Below are 17750 nucleotides of genomic sequence, written 5' to 3' on the forward strand. Positions count from 1 at the left end.
CAAAGTAGGGAATATACTGAAACAAATATAACAGCTTGGGCAGTACATTCATCTTAAGCAAACTGATTCTACCCACCCAAGAAATAGATTATTCCAAGCAGACTGCTTTATCTAACTAAGAAGCAGGCCGTAGTTCTTTGAGAATAAATATAACTTCCCTAGTAATAAAAACTTCAAGATATTTAAAACCATCCCCCACAACCTGAAAAGCAGAAAAACAATCAGGAATTTGTCACTTTATCTCCAAGGGGGAATAATTCAGACTTATCACATTTAACTTTAAAGCCAGCAAGGATGTCATGTGTAGGAGATCTAATAAAGTGGGTCAGACGACTGTGGAACTGTTAAGCAAATCAAAAACATCATCCGTATATATAAAAAATCTTGTTCTTTTGCCCCCCCCCCAAGCCAAATATTTTGGATACCCAGGTGCAAGGTGTCTTGATAGCTGCAGCTAAAGGTTAAATGGCCAGATCAATAAGCAAAAGGGAATACAGGCAACCCTGCCTAGTATCTCACACTATGCCACTAAAAGAAGAGAATGAACCATTGATAATGATATGTGCCCTTGGTCTTTCATAGAGAGCCACAATCCAGGCAATAAACCTATCCAGTAGACCAACATACGCTAATACCTCAAATAAAGGTCAAGACAGCGAGTCAAAGCCTTTTCTGCATATAAAAAGCAATCAAACCAGAGATCCCCTTCCTTTTGGCCATGTACTATATATTACACAATCTCCTAGTATTTGAAGTAGATACTTGCCTCTTGACAAATCCAATTTGGTCACCATGGACCAAACTAGACATGTACTATATATTACACAATCTCCTAGTATTTGAAGTAGATACTTGCCTCTTGACAAATCCAATTTGGTCACCATGGACCAAACTAGACAGTACCTTTTCCAACCACAACTGCAGAATCTTAGCTAGTATCTTAATATCAGAGTTTAAAAGCGAGAGAGGCCAATACAAGCTGCAATTGCAATTTAGAGAGATGGTTCTCATCCCAGTCCTCAGAGTAAACCTAGCCAGTCAGGGTTTCAGGAAATCCACAATGAACATGCATGAGATAAATTTACATGCACTGACTCCAATGTATGCAAAGCTCTCTCATGCATGTTCATTGTGGATATCCTGAAAACCTGACTGTCTAGGTGTGCCTCAAAGACTGGGTTTAGAACCACTGATCTAGAGCATCCCTCCCTGGTTTATGTATAAGAGAAATATTGGCATCAGCTATATCACCCAATGAGGACCCTGCTATTCCTGCAGCATTTATAGGTCTGTAAAAGAAATGGAGTTACCTTTACCAAGAATTTTTTTTTTTAATCCTGGTAATGCTTTAACAGCTGTCTGGATTTCAAGCAATGATATAGGAGCAGATAGCTGTTCTGTCTGGCTGTCTAGAAACTTGGGTAGATCTAGCTGATTCAAAAATTCTAGCATATCGTCCTTATTAACCACCAGAAGTTTGATTTTATTGGCAACTAGAGAATGCCTCCTTGGAAACTGTTCAGGAAAGGGATATGAAATTTAAATGGTACCCTTGCTGTATGATCTTTAATACCCAATGATCTGTTATCAAAGACCAGCAGGAATAAAATGTTGGAGTCTACCCCCTACTGAAAGTTTGTATAATGCTAACCAGGAATTTTTTTTTTGATGTTGTAGTTAAAAATTCTAAATTTGATTTGAAAAAAGCTGCAAAGATTTGGATTGCACTCTCTGATAAACTGGATGATGCTACTGAGATTGCAGCTGTCGAAGAAGATAAAATTGATATGTTCTCCTAGAACAGAAGTATTGTATTTAATAATACTGAGGTAGGAGCTTATTAGACTTACAAGACGATTCTACAATTGCTGCTATCAGGAGTGTTGCAGAATGATCCTTAAGACCTACTGTTTTTTTTTCACTTTTTCTCTAAAAAGATTGTCTCCTGTACATGAAACATCAGCAGATTTTTCAAGTCCATCTTCATAGAGCCCTGAAACTTTAAGCCAAACTAATGTTCTAGCTCTAGACTTAAGCTGTAATATTTTTTCTCTAGCCTAAAAAGCTGAAACAGCAGTCTGACTTTCCATCTTTGGCATCAATGACTCTAAAATGGGAGATTTGTGCTCCAAGGGAGGAGGTGGTGATATATCAGTATGAATTCAGTGCACATTTTCCTAACCATGGAATATTAGTCAGTTCTACGATGAGCAGAACTACTGTCTGATTCAGGAACCAAAACTAGAATTGGTCCTGTTTTAATTTTTCTGCTCTTAAAATGGTCTCTCCACACCCAGGTCTGTATGCAGAAGATGGCACCATGGTTTTGCTTGTAAATGGCTATGCTGAGACTGCATCGAAGCGTATCGTTTCTGTGCTGATGAAGAGTCCCATAAGTGCCATGCAAACAGGCTTCAAGGCCAGGTGTTAGACTTCACATCACTGCCTTTTTCTGTAACAAGACTTTTCAGAAAAAATGGCACTGATCATGAGAGGATTGAGCCATTTTAAGGGTGGACAACCCTAGTCCTCAAGAGCCATAAACAGACCAGGTTTTCAGGATATCAACAATGAGTGAATTCAAATCTCATGCATATTTATTGTGAGTATCTTGAAAACCTGGCCTGTTTGTGGCTCTCGAGAATTGGAGTTTGCCATCCCTGATTTAGGTGACAGTCTCTGTACCAAACAATGCGTCACCTTAACTGCTTCAATGGAAGCCTGAGGAGATATTTAGAAACTCATTTAAGGTATAATCTCTCAACCCTATGATCCTTGAAGACACGCGTGCACAAGCCGTGCAATTAAGAGCATCAAGAGAAGGCCCAAGGCACTGGATGCATCAGTCATGCTGAGAGAGAATCAGTTTAGAAGACCTACAGGCACATCTTTGGAACTCCAGTTGTTGTCTGCCATCTTGAAAATCAATGCTAAACTGAATTCTATCTTGAAGAAAAGAAATTAACTCTTAACATTAACTTTTATTAGAAGACTCAAATGAAAAAATAACGAGTGTAACAAAAAAAACCCTGAGGAAAAATGACCAAATGGCTTTAGTTAAGAGAGAACAAAACCAGCCTTTCTGAGCTCTGCGAGAGCTGTTGCATCTCGGCACTGTCAGATGACATGACCCATTTGTGTGGCTATTTGTTCTGCACTTCCTTGGAGAAAGTGCTAAATAATGACTTGAATGAACTTTATCATAGGACCTACCTGAGGATGTTGTAGCATGTAGTTCACAGCCTCCTCAAAATACTCTAAATGAAACTCCTTCATTTCCTTTGTGAGATCGTCATAGCCGTAATAAGCTAGAGCCAGCATGGCAAAACCATGGTTGGCCAAGAGGCTAGCTCTGTACTCAGGGAGGCCACCTCCAGTTCCACTAATGTCAATAATGCCAGGAAAGGGATCAGCTCCTAGATGAGACAGTGCAAAAGAATATTGTGATTTAAAGACATATGTTGTTAGGGCCAATGCAACAGTATTTGGCAACCTAGACAAACCTTTAGTCAAGCATCCTCCTCTCTCAACATACCTACTGGTGGCAACCCCAACACAGTGCTTCCTCCTACCAATGACAATGGCTTCAGCATAGCGCTCCTCTTCTTTGGTGGTCATGCTTTGGCACCGCACCTTTATGAGCCTCGCACTGGTAGGATTTTGCTGCCCCAGAAATTTGGTGCTCTAGGTAACTGCCTAGTTTGCCTAATGAAAGCACCAGCCCTGTTTGTTGTTACTTAAAGGTTTTAACCCTTTCAAACATATTTACATTTATAGAGCTTTAGCAGTATCCTTAACTCTGTATAAGGAAATTACACATTTTTATATTACGTGCACAACTGAGGTTGATGTCCACTTATCACATCTAAAAGGAATATGGTGCACAGAGGGTTTGGATCCACTGAGTACCAGAACACACTGAAGATGGGTCATAGAATAAAGCCCACTGCGGTCACCCAGAACAATTAGCAGCTAATGGCATTGCATTTGCAACAATAAATATGAAAAGCAAAAATGTTTTCTTGCAGTGTTAATATTTTAAGAAGTAGTCTCTCTCTCTCTCTTCCTATTGCCAGCCCAGGCTGGTGTGAGCATGTATCAGGCCTGGAAATCTAATGCAGACCTCCTGTGTTGGAGTGCTGCAGCTGCACCAGCAGCAATATTTTTAAAGGTTCCCAGTTATGCAATAGCAAATGTCACTTCTTAAATACTGACACAAACACTGCAACGTGTTTTCTGAAAGAAACTGTAATGTCTGCTAGGTTTTACAGGCCTCAGGGACATTTGCACATGACAGCATGTAAAAAGAAAACTAAACAAACAAGGCTTGTATATTGTAAAACTTAAAAAGTTATAGAAACAATATAAAATGTTTGAGAAATGAAAAAGTGATTGAAAAGGAAATGTTTCCATCATAGACTTCGATTGCATCTACTTAGGATACCAAAATGTTTGTGCAGACATTCAAGTTAGCACACTGACTCCTGCAGAGGGAGCAGGGAGGACGCAGGGTCCAACAAAAGCCGGCGGTAATGCCAAAGGGCCCCCTCCCCACAACCAAGCTCCTCACCGACGGCCTCCTTCACTGGCCAGGACAGCAGGGAAACGACGGCGAAGGAGCAGGGAGGACGCAGGGTCCAACAAAAGCTGGCGGCGAAACCGAAGGCCTGCTTCCTTGGCACGCGCCCAAAGGAGCACAACAGAGGAGCCTGCCACTTTGTGCGCCCCTGACATGTATTAATTAATTTATACCTGAACTGAATACTACAATCATGGACCAGACGTGCTTCATTTAGCCTATATAAGGACGGGGCCTGAACGGAGATCTAAGGGGTGCCCCAAGAAAGAAACAAAGAAGGATCACAAACTTGGTCCTCCCAACGATAAGTATTAATGCTTCCACTATCTCTTCCTGTTTAATGTTTACTATGCTACTATTAAATGTTCAGTCTATGTCAAACAAATCCCACTGATTAATGACCTGCTAGAAGATTTACAGCCCACCATTTTTTGCGTCTCTGAAACCTGGCTGACTGATAAAGATAATGTACTCCTAAATTAAATAATTCCACCCTAATTATGAGGTATTTCACTTTCCTAGACCTAAACAAAAAGGTGGAGGTTTATTAATAATTTGTAAAAAAGAACTTAAGCTAGTACCCTACAAAGTAGATATTAACCCACCCTATGAAGTAGCAATTCTAAAATCTCAAAAATTAAACGTAGGCCTGGTCTACTGTCCTCCAGGTTTACTTCAAAAAGACTGTTCACCACTGACTGAACTATTCCCTACAGTGTTTCCATCACCAAAGTCTACATTAATTGTAGGAGACTTTAACCTCCAGGTAGACAAAAGACCAAGAACCTTGGCTTGTGAAATGTTCTCAGAAGCAATGGAAGCCCTGGGATGGTCACAATTTGTCTTGAAAGCCACTCAAAGCGGGCCACACTCCAGACCTAATATTTGCTAATACAAGTAATTGCCTAATCAATACCTCACACACGATATTGCTCTGGTCTGATCACCAATTAATACAAGCGGATATAGCCTTCACCAACCAAATCCATAATAGCATAGATAAGCAGCTTACTTTTACCTTCAGAAAAAAGATAGCAATGGAAGTACTTGCTGAAGCAATATAAAATAAGATCCATGAACTAAATCAAACCAAATCCACGTCAGCATTTGATTCCTGGGATAAAATACGTCGATGACATAGCTGAAAACCTTAGCCCTATCCAGATGAAAACTATTAACAAAGAAAGGAACAATTCCAAACATAAGAAGCCCTGGTACAATGATGAATTAAGAAACACTAAACAGAACCTTAGAAAATTAGAGAAATAATAGTGGAAATGCCCATCTGCTGAATCTCTAGGAAAATATAAATCTTTCCTTACAAAATAACGTACACCAACCAATAAAGCAAAAAAAGATTAACACGCTAAACAGATTCATGGAGTTATATTTAATTCAAAACTGCTCTTTGAGACAATAAACATTTAAAGACCCGGCATCTTCCATTTCGAGAAACTACAACTTTGCAAAGGCCTCTTGTAATGAATATGCCACTGCACTCAAATCAATAAGTTGAAAAGAAAATTCACTAACTGTTCTCCAACAAAAGCACCTGAAGACTCAAATGACATGGAATGGTCCACGTTTGACAGAGTATTGAAGCTGGAAATTAGTCAAATCATTGCGAAAATTAAACCTGCTACTGTTGCGTTCGTGCCTGTTCTCACCCTCGCTCCATCCTCTCTACCTTTGTGGCGACTCTCTTTGGGTCTGACGGACAGTTGCTGCCACGGCTTCTCCTCACCGTACTTCCTAGAATCCCCAGGCTGACCTGATGCTGTGGATCCGCCATGTTCCTGATGATGTAAGGGCGCGCGCGCACTCCAGAGTTTGTACCGGCAAGGGCGCAAACCTCGGGGGCGTTCCCCCGTAGTGACGTCATCCGCTTCCACCTTAAATCGAATCGAGTTAGCAAGGGGAATTCTTTCTCCGCTGCTCTGCCTCCACCACCTTATCCAGGGGTACCCGCTCCTTGGGGGCCCCGCTCTCTCTCTTCTTGATTTCAGATTGCTAAGCTGGGATCCGGTACTCGCTCCACGAGGGCCTATGTCCCTGAATGCTCAGAAGACTCCTTACTACCTGGAAGCGATCGCAGACATGAACACATTGAGTTCTATTACAGATAGGAACCGGTACTCGCTCCACGAGGGCCTATGTTCCTAATCTCCGAAGACTCCCTTCTGTCTAAGACGTTATCGCAGGTACGGAGATCGTGAGTCATTATTGTAGATTGCAGATAGGAACTGGTACTCACTCCATGAGAGCCCATGTTCCTAAATCCCTTCTCTACTCGCTTCTATATCAGAAGCTATTATATACCTTTATCTGGTGCATTACTATTATAGATTGCAGATAGGAACCGGAACTCGCTCCACGAGGGCCTATGTTCCTAAAACCCTCCAAAGACTCTCTTCTATTCTACAAGCCATCTCATACACAGATATTGTGAGTTCTCATTTCAGACTGCATATAGGAACCAGCACTTGCCTACGGTTCCTGTTCCTGAATATACTGAAGACTCTGTTGCATAGAAGCCATTACAGATGTCTACAATTGTGAGTGTATCATCTTCTACTGGTTTTGTATCCAGCATACCCTGTCTACTCCGTACAGCTCTGTACAGCATACCTATAGTCTCCGTACAGCTCAGCAACCCAGAGACTGCAATTCCAGTATCGAAGGGACTTCAGCCTTGCCGGGCACATCAGCTCACTACTGCCACCTCTGGTGGTTCTACTTCCTCTCTAAGAAAGAATTATCTGTGTTTGTCTCCATACTCCAGCCTAGCCGGTGATCCCTCTCAGGATATCCTCCTGAGGGCGCTGTCATCTGCCATCGGCCCAGGGATTCACAATTCATCTCAGTGTCATCACTTACACTACTAGAGCGGTATTATACAACTGCCATGGCACTCTGTGGGAAGCCAATCCACACACAGATCATTAACTCCGCCTACGGAGTATTACAATTGTTAGCTCTTCCCCTTGGCAGCGTGATCCATAACAGATTGCTAACCCTCTGGCGGACTTATAGCAGATTGCCACTCTTAGTAGCAGGGATTGATAACAGATTGTTAACTCCTCCCTTTCCAGGAGGAGATCCATAACAGACTGCTAACTCCTCCCCCTACTGGAGGAGCTCGATAACAGCTTGCTAACTCCGAGCAGCAGAATTATAACCGACTGCCAACTCCTCCCCTCTGGAGGAGCAGATCTACTTCAGATTGCTAACTCCTCCCCTCTGGGGAGCAGATCTCCAACAGCTACTCACCCACATGACACAATACCAGCCAGTTTCTTGAAACAAGTACACCAAGTTATCACTCCGACAATCACAACCTTAATTAATCATTCAATATCAGAAGGAATCATACCACATGGATTAAAACAAGTGATGATAAAGCCAATACAAAAAAAAAAGACTAGTAGAACTGACTACTGGGGCAACCATCTTCCAATATCCCACTTGCCGTTTCTAGCAAATGTTTTTGAGAAAGCAGTGTTATCCCAACTTGTAAATCATCTGGAAGATCCAAACATTCTCTTCCCAAATCAATTTGGATTTAGAAAACACCACTCAACTGAAACATTACTCCTCTCATTAACGGACTCAGTTTTATGAGGGCTTGGTGCAGATGAATTTTGTCTTGTGCTAATTGGCTTAACAGCCAATTGACATTATGGACCATAAACTGTTATGCCATCAAATGAGAAACATGGGATCGATGGCATGGTTCTCAGATGGTTCTTATCATTTCTAACAGAACATTCCAAGTCAAACTGAGCAACTATATATCTGACACTTTCCGGTGTGATACAGGTGTCCCTCAAGGCTCAGCCCTCTCGGAAACACTATTCAATATTTACATGCTACCACTGTGTAAATTACTGGCTAATCTAGGAATAACTTTCTTCTTATATGCTGACGACATACAGTTCCACATCCTACTCTCAAGATCATTTGAAAACACAGCTTCAATATTCTCTACCTATATGATAGCAATACAACAAGAACTATCACAACGTAAACTGACATTAAACCCTAAAAAGACTGAAATCATTTGGCTGAGTAGAAACTCATCGATTGTTAATCCACCTGCCCTAGACCTGGGTAATTTTCAAATTAATAACTCAAAGCAAGAACAGGATTTAGGTGTACAGCTAGATGAGAACCTCACAATGAAAATGCACATCAGTAAATTAATTAAGAAGGTTACGTCAAATTGCTTATACTACATTGGTTGAAACCATTATTAACTTTTGTGAATTTCCGTACTCTATTGCAAACACTAATCTCAAACCTTGAATACTGTAACTCCTTACTACTAGATCTCCCAGCAAGTCACTTAAAACCACTTCAACTATTACAAAATGCTGCAGCAAGAATATTATTAGGATCTAGGAAATATGATCACATTACACCCTCGCTAATATCAGTGCATTGGTTACCAGTACAATCCAGAATCTACTACCGTATAAAGTATTAAAGTTGATATTCAACATCATTCATTCCAATAACACCGGCTTGTTAGGAGTTACCTTACAATCCTCAACGAATACTAAGATCTCAAAATAAAGGACTACTGACTATTCCCACAATCCAGAGCACACATCTGACATAATAAGAGATTGAGTATTTTCCATAGCGGGTCCAAAGCTCTGAAATTCTCTGCCTGAGATGTTACGTATTTTACCAGACAGAAAGAGATTTAAATGTGAATTAAAATCAAAAACGCATATAATTTAACCTAAAAACTTCATAATATATAGAACCACAAAGACAAGAAGGGCAAAAGATAATAATTGAATCATGAAGAATATATCAAAACGCGAGAATGCAAGATTCTCAAACAACCCACTGACTAAGAAGTGAAAACTATAATTTAGTTTAAATTATCCATACTCTTTGCAATATGAAATAGATCAATTGTAATATGTATTAGAAAATTACACACCATGGATTTGTGCACTGAAAGCATGTTTCCTGTGCATAAATTCTGAACTCCTGATTTTGCCCACCAGATGAATTAAGCCTATGCACCTCTCTGTTGGGGGGGGAAAATAGCTATCACCTTCATTACATTGGGATTTCATTGTGAGCTCGCTAAGCAATACACAGCTTTATATACACACACAATTGCTGGTAACTGTGCAGGGCACATATTATAAAGCACTAAAGCCCATGGAATTTAATCATCCACCTCACACACGAGCCGATGCAGTAAAGTGCACTCAGGCCGAGCGCACCATTAGCCCCCATTTGGACGCGCGTTTTCCACGCCCTATTTTTACCCCTTATATAATAAGGGGTAATAGCGCGTGGAAAACATGCGTCCAACCCCCCCCCCCCCCCGCCGAAACTAATAGTGCCCGCAACACGCAAATGCATGTTGATGACCCTATTATTTAGTCCCCCGCGATACAGAAAGTTTAAATGTGCAGCCAAGCCGCACATTTTACTTTCAGAAATTAACGCCTGCCAAAGGCAAGAGTTAATTTCGTCCGGCACCGGGAAAGTGTACAGAAAAGCAGAAAAAACTGCTTTTCTGTACACCCTCCAACTTAATATCATAGCGATGTTAAGTCGGAGACCCCAAAGTTAAAAAAAAATTTTAAATACATTTTTAAAAAATCTGCCCGCGGGTTGGAAAACGGACGTTTTCCGAACCTGTGGCTGTCAGCGGGTTCCACAACCGACGCCGGTAAAATTAAGCGTCGACTGTCGAACCCGCTGACAGCCACCGCTTCTGTCAAAAAGGAGGTGCTAGCGACGGGCCCTAATTTGCATACCTGGGCTTCCTGAATCGCGCACCCAGGAGTGGCCTGGGCACTCGTCGGCTCTCCTGCGAAGTTTTCTGTATCAGCCTGACAAAGAGGAGGGGGAGGAAAAGTGAGAGAGACTGAGGATGGAGCAATTCTGGTAGAGAGTAAGGGCTGCACTATGCACTCTTTCCTCTCCTTCCTCAAAAGAAATTTTTGGAGATAGGAAAGCAGGGAGAACATGGCAAGTACATTTCTTTCCTGGAGAGGGGGCTGTCCTAAAGCTTTATTTTGGAGGTAAAAATTACCAGGCTTATTCTCAAGAATTCTCATCTCACAACAGGCAGCACTGGGACAAGGGAGAGTCTTTTAGGAAAAGCGATCTCCCCAACAGAACTTCCCACTTAGATGGGATTTAGATCCTGTAAAGCAGATCTCTTCAATGCCTTTTACCCATTTGTGTGCCAGTAGTCTAGTGCCAGCAAGGCTAAACCTGTCCTCTCAACTTCCAGCGACCAATACAATAAGACACCTGTTAAAACGGGTGCTCATATTGAGTGCTCGTTTTCCTAATATGCGCATAGCCACATCCCCTGGGAGCCCGATGCAATTTTAAGAGGCGCTGCATTAAAAAGGACACACTAGGGAAAAAATGTGTACCCCTAGCACTCAAATGCATCGGGTATCCAGAACTGCAACGGGCACACGTCCGTTTTAGCCTGCTTCAGTCCAATTTCGCCCCTTGCTATTGTGCATGTATATTTTGCATGTAAAGTGTGCATGTAAAATGTGCATCCAAGATTTTTTTTTTTTTTACATTAAGCCATTACATTATACTGTTATTTTTAAACACCAAGCAGTAGATTTGTGTTGTAACAATATGGAAGTAGGAAGAACCACAGAGAATAGTAGTTTTTTAATTTTTCATGAGCCATTGACTCACGGATTGACTTATCGCCAGCTCCGGAGCTAGAGTTATATTTGCCACATTAAGGAGTGCGTTGGGGTAACAGCTAATAGCCTCATCTGCATGGAATTTACATGTGATGAGCCCATTTGTTCGGGTGCGCATTTTGGACAGCTAATCTCTTTCTTGCATCGGGTGCTAGTGTAGCGTGTCCAAAACATGCCTAAACCTGTGCTCTAGGCCGGGCGCCCTTTCTTGCATCGGCCCTTCAATGTTGTCACAAGGCCAATTGCATCTCCTATCTTGGGAGCCAGGTGGTGCCTGACCACAACGCTAAGCACTTCAGCTGAAGCAGCCAAACAGTACATTTTTAAACTTTTAAATGCAATCTCTCAGTAAAACAGCAGCAACACCCCCATGCTCTGAAACTGAGTACAGCAGAACTCCAGTCCTTTGGGACGGACCTCACTCACCAGGAGGTAGGAAGAGCGTTGCCCGGATCCTGCCTTCTCGGACCGGGATCCTCCTCGTGCCCTCCCTCAGGAAGCTCCGCTCGTTGGTGGCTTTGGCCAGGAGCCTGTCGGGGGCCCCATGGCCCTCCAGCACCTCCAGATCTACCCTGAAGGGGGTCAGCACGTCCCTCTTCACCAGCCGCTTGAAGGGCTGCGTGGGGGCCAGGGACCAGAGCCAGCCCATAGGCTCCACCCCGGAATAGCTGCCGGCCAGGGCCGGGGAACGACTCAAGTCCAGCTCCCCGCTGCTCTCCGCCCGGTACTGGGCGCTGGACTGGAAGAGGTTCCCGGTCTCATCGGTCAGGGAAGCCCGGAGGGTGACCTCCTGCAGCGGAGCCAGGCCGGAAACCTTCACCCGCACCGGGGCGTCAAACAAGCAGTGGGGGGAAGGGGAGATGCAGACGGAGGCCGCTGCCGCCGTGGAAGCGCCACGCCGAATCCCAAAGGGCCTCATCAGCCCCCGGCGTAACAAACCGGCTACAGCTTTATCTAAAAGCCGGGACAGGGAGACAGCCATGGCCGCCTTCAACTCTGCGCTAGAAACTACGATGCCGGGGCTCCCAGCGCCAGGCCTGCAACTGAACTACTTCAAATAAAACCTTTTAGTTGTTCAAACCACTGCTGCGGCTACCGTGTTTATTCCGACCAAACTCATGCCGTCCCCTGTTCTGACAATTGTTAATAGTCACAGTCTTGAAAACCCCTTCTTTACTGGAACTCTTGGGGTGACCTTCATCACTGTTCCCTGTAACCGGCGCGCTTTCTTCCCCCGGAACCGGCTAAAATAGCAGCAGCAGCAGAAGCCGAACTACTGTAAGAGATGAAAAATCAAAAAGCTTGTGGTCTTCACGTCAGAGTCCCGCCCCACAGTAGCAAGAGAGGAGGAGAAAAGTCCTGGACTCCCAGCCCAAGCGCTGCAAGAGTAGAAGAAAGAGGCGGGGAAAGTTCTATAATAAAGGCCCCTTTAGGATGACCAACTACCTTGTTTTTGATGGACAATCCCATTTTTAAGCTGATTGTACACTGTAATGTCCTATCATGGCTGCATGCATGGCCCCGGGACAGCTGCACATCATCCAATCGGAGAATGCCAAGCATGATTCTGGCCAGAGCCAGGCAATTTGGTGCCTATGCCCAAGTGAAAAACTGCACCTTCACCCATTACACAACACATAGAAACATAGAAATGACGGCAGAAGAAGACCAAACGGCCCATCAAGTCTGCCCAGCAAGCTACGCACTTTAACCATTTTTTTTCCCTTTTTCTCTCTCCCACCTGTTACTATTGGCTTCCAGTACCCTCCAGCCCTAATTCCCCTCCACCCTACCACCAATTTAGAGAGCAGCTCCGTATCTGCATCCAAGTGACATCCAGCTCAATTAGGGGTAGCAACTGCTGTAACAAGCAGGCCACCCCCTTGCCCCATACTCTTACCCACCCGTTTTTATTTTTTTGTTTATTTTATTTATTTATTTATTTTTGGGAGATAGCAGCCCTCCATCCTTCCGCTCCATGAAGGTGGAACACCAACTACTGGCCACTGGCATCCCGCTCCGTGAATGCCTCTGTGGCTACTGCCACTCCGTGCAATGTTTGAATGCCGCTGTGGCTACTGCCGCTCCGTGCAGTGTTTGAATGCCTCCACTTTATTCACACCCTCTAGACTTGATGGATCCACAGTGTTTATCCCACACCCCTTTGAAGTCGTTCACAGTTTTAGACTTCACCACTTCCTCCGGAAGGGCATTCCAGGCATCCACCACCCTTTCCGTGAAGAAATACTTCCTGACATTGGTTCTTAGTCTTCCTCCCTGGAGCCTCAGTTCGTGACCTCTGGTTCTGCTGATTTTTTTCTGATGGAAAAGGTTTGTCGTTGTCTTTGGATCATTAAAGTTTTTCAAGTATCTGAAAGTCTGAATCATATCACCCCTGCTCCTCCTTTCCTCCAGGGAGTACATATTTAGATTCTTCAATCTCATGATACAGGAGACGATTAAATGCTTGTACAGCAATGCCCATGGCCAGTGCAAGGGTATTAGGTGCCCTAGGAAAACTTTATAGCCTTGCACCCCACCCCATCACCCCCTCCTCACACACAATTAAAAATTATGCACTTATAATATCAGTCCACATAGGAGCAACAACAGGGTGGCCCTTCTGACATCCAGCTGATACAGATGCTATTTCTTCTTTTCTTTAGGCCTTCACAGGCTTCCACTGCCATTACTGCTGCATCGTCATGCATTATTCTGTGGGAGAGTTCTGCACAATTGCACAAGGAGTAAAGGGGAAGAGCAGCCTACTTGTTAAAGCAGTGGGCTAAGAACCAGGGAAGCATAGGTTCAAATCCTTCTTCTCCCACAGCTTGTTCATTGCCTCAGATACAAAGTTGGTCCCTGCCTAGAGGGCTTATCTAACTTCACCTGAATTGCAAAGAGATGTGTAGGTGTAAAAAAAGGCTTGTATCAGTCGGTCGCGTTGTCATGTCTGTTTGTGCCCACCAAGTGGCACCCACCACAGTGGAAGATGCAGTGTGCAAAGAACTGCATACAAGTGCACACAGACACAGGCTGTTATTGACCAAACAATGCTGGGTAATGTATGCCAATATGCTCTGTCTGCAAAGCTCTCTTTCTCACACTCCCAGGCACAGGCACACCCAGATATGCTCGCACAAGTCTGCATGCAAGCCCACAGAAACAGTCACAGGCTCCCGTATGCACGCGCACACCCATATATAGACTGGCAGAGGCCCCCACATATACACGCATACTCTGATCTAGAACATCCTGTGTATGTGAGCAATGCTAGGCACATTTCACTAGTTAAATATAAAAATATAAGGAGTTCCAAGTAGAACTAATGGAACCTACTTTCCAGAATGTGCAACTGCATATGTTTATGGGGATGCCTGCCACATCTTGAAAATGTAGTGTACATAGGATACTGAACACAAAAGTTATTAGGATGCGCAGAGCAACCTTATAAGCCTTCTTCCTTTTGAAAAATTAGGTTAAAAACTTAGTTAAAGAAGAGGATTCAGTAATCATTTAAAAAGAAAATCCACGGTAGCTTCTTAATATTGCTTTTATGAAAAACTCTTTCTCTACCCCTGCTACAGGCAGGGATTTCCTCTTGTTCACCTGCCGTAAAGGGTCCGCTCTGCTTCCAGTTTGGCGTACACTCGCTCTAGCTCTCACATCTCCCAGTGGGATTTAGGGAAGTAACACTGACTAAAATACTGCCGCATCAGCATATTAGTAGCCTAAGTGTCAAATAACAGGAGGCTTGCATATTACTGAACACAAAAAACAACACAATCAAAATACTTTCTAACAGAAATAAATTGACTAATTACACTAGTCTGTGCTCTATTACGTTATTTTGCCTTTTATGCTTCTACTGTACACATGCCTTCAGCATCCAGCTGGAAAAGCAGGCTACACCTGCCAGTTTTAAATTACATACAGTATAAAGTCACAGTAAAACTATGGCTCCTAATTGCAAATAAAGAGGATTTTCTGCCACCATTTGAACTTGATTAACCTCCACCCTGGCAATTGTTTTTACTCAAGGCATCTTAGAACAAATGTTATTATAAAATAAACAAATGTCCACTTCTCCCCAATGGCTACGTCATCAAACTGCTTCCACTCGGCACTGAATACTTCTGTTTGGGGCAGCAGCAGGTTTTGCTGCAGTGACCACACTGGTGCACTTCTGCCGCTTTGTAACCCCAAATGGGAGGAGCTTGGCTTCCCTCCATGCCTCTGCTTCCAGGCTCTCAAGGACGTAGCAGTACTTGTGAGAGAGAATCCAGCAGCTGGAAGTACGTGTACTTGATGTCATACTCCATGTCGTACCAAAAATTCACTGTACAGAAATAAGAAAAAAGGTAAGAGGAGATTGCCCTGATACCTGAGTCTTGAAAAGCTTTCTACTGCTTTTGGTTTCCATCCGGGTGCTTTACTGCATAATCTTGGGTTCTCCAAAGATGGAGGCAGCTTTTCCAACCAATTATCCAGTGCCTGCACATGGGGGCACAGCTGCAACCACTCCAATTGTGAACCTCTTAAAGGAATACATTCAGACCTAACACCACTTCACAGAGTTAGCAACTATGTGCTTAATCAACACTTAAGCTCTGAATCTAACACAAGTTTTATTGTCCTGTTTTTCTTCAGATAGCAACTTTTTTGTAAATTCTTCTTTCCTGTATTCACAGATGTTGTCCACTTTGGACATTGTAGATGATGGCACATGACCAATTGGCCCAGCCAATCTGTTTATTTTTCTTCTCTGGTTCTGTACTATTTCAGACAGATGAGCATATAGAGTCCCTACTAACCCCAGAACCTTCCTCCCTGGATTCCCAGCAGTAGGTTTGGATTCAGCTGCTGCTGCTGCTTCCCCTCTTACCGGCTATGCATCCATGAGATTGCCGAACATGATGGAACCAGAGAGAGGGGAGGTAGAGCATCTCGCCAGCCTTCAATGTACACTGCAGTGACTTTGCATGGGCATAATCTGGGTACTGCTTCAAGTCTGGGTTCAAAGGATCAAGTGGGATCCAAGGCACCTGCAGGCAGTCACAAGACATTGAAAAAGAAAACAGCATGGTAAGTAACAAGTAAGGTAGTGTGAGTACAGCATGTTTTCTTTTTCCTGGCTCAGTAACAAGGACTCTTGGCTCACCCAGAGAATAATAAATCTGCCACCAAATACTGAACCAACTTTATGGGCTCAGCTGGAGGAGTTAGCAAGTTACCTTCTCTGCTTCCTTCTCATCGATCACTTGGAAGGAGCCATCCTCAGACATATGGTACGTAGCTGGCTGGTAGAACTCTGGAGGAGAGAATGCAGAATCTAGCACTATTGAACTTCTACTAAAGATAATGCACAAGAAGCGAGGTACCTTACAGTGTCCACATAACTTTGGTTTAGGGGAAAAGTTTTGGATCCATTCACACTTAGCTTTTTAATGGAAAACCTTGAGGTTTAAGATATGGGTTTAAAATCCAAAACCCATTTCTGAATGTTCTAGAGCTAGCCATCTGCCTCTATTCTTACATGCTCCTCCAGCTGCCTGCACACATTTCATTCACATGTGTATCCTCACAGAAAATGCACGTTCTTGCATTTTCACATACCAACACTCATACCCACTCATAGACATGTCAGTAAGCACCTACTATGAGTTCACAATATCCACCTATTTATCCATGCGCTCACATTTACACTGCAGTGGGCATAAGTGCCGCTACCAGGGAAGAGTTTAAAGATTCCCAAAGTACAGCAAATGAATCATTCCAGCTTGGATGTAACCACATATATACAGGTAAGAAGGGAATACCTATTCAGGTATAAAAAAAAAAGGTTGTACAAGTAAAAGCTGAAATTGCTCAAACTACCACATAACGAGAGCCTTAACATATTCCTTGGCAACAAAACAAGTTAATACAGTTTGCACAGGCACATTGAAATGTGTTATTCTGAAGCTGCTCTCCATATATCTACTGAGGTGAAAGTAAGCCCTGAGCTGTGTCATGCTAAGGAACATAATGTACTTTAGTAACTGCATAGGCAATGAATAAGCAATTATACCTGCATAACCTGTAAATTCTGGAGTATCTTACAGCCAAAAAATACCAGACACAAACAGGCTGATTCAGTAAAAGGTGTGGGAGAGCCGGAGCTCCGAGTTGAGCACCTGGTCTCATGATGCACGCCCAGGTACCTCTCCTGGGCATGCGATTCTGTATTTAAATGAGGCTGGGTGCTAATAAGGAAACGCTAGGGACAATAGCGTGTCCCTAGCGCCTCATTAACGTTAGGGATAGCTGTCAGCGGATTCGACAACCGATGCTCAATTTTACCGGTGTCAGTTGTCAAACCCGCTGACAGCCATGGGTTCGGAAAATGGACACTGGCAAAATTGAGCATCCGTTTTCGAACCCGGCGACTGGCGGGCAGTTTTTTTTTTTTAAATAAA

At 43.3% G+C, this 17750-nt stretch overlaps 1 protein-coding gene across 3 annotated transcripts in view; it reads right to left on the reverse strand.

The window, feature by feature from the left end:
* LOC115090047 (acyl-coenzyme A thioesterase 1-like) overlaps nucleotides 1-12663 on the reverse strand; it is a 28441-nt gene extending 15778 nt beyond the window's left edge. Inside the window, exons 1-2 of one of the 3 annotated variants that reach the window (XM_029598642.1) lie at nucleotides 12389-12663; nucleotides 3214-3416 (exon numbers count right to left, since the gene is read on the reverse strand). In XM_029598642.1, coding sequence (XP_029454502.1) covers nucleotides 3214-3321 — 108 coding nt within the window. In that variant the 5' untranslated portion in view covers nucleotides 3322-3416; nucleotides 12389-12663. Of the gene's footprint in view, nucleotides 1-3213; nucleotides 3417-10368; nucleotides 10448-11718 lie in introns of those variants that run through there. The other 2 variants (XM_029598640.1, XM_029598641.1) reach the window with 2 other exon arrangements.
* Nucleotides 12664-17750: the final 5087 nt, after the last annotated feature.

Source organism: Rhinatrema bivittatum, chromosome 4, assembly GCF_901001135.1.
Source record: "Rhinatrema bivittatum chromosome 4, aRhiBiv1.1, whole genome shotgun sequence".
NCBI lineage: Eukaryota > Metazoa > Chordata > Amphibia > Gymnophiona > Rhinatrematidae > Rhinatrema > Rhinatrema bivittatum.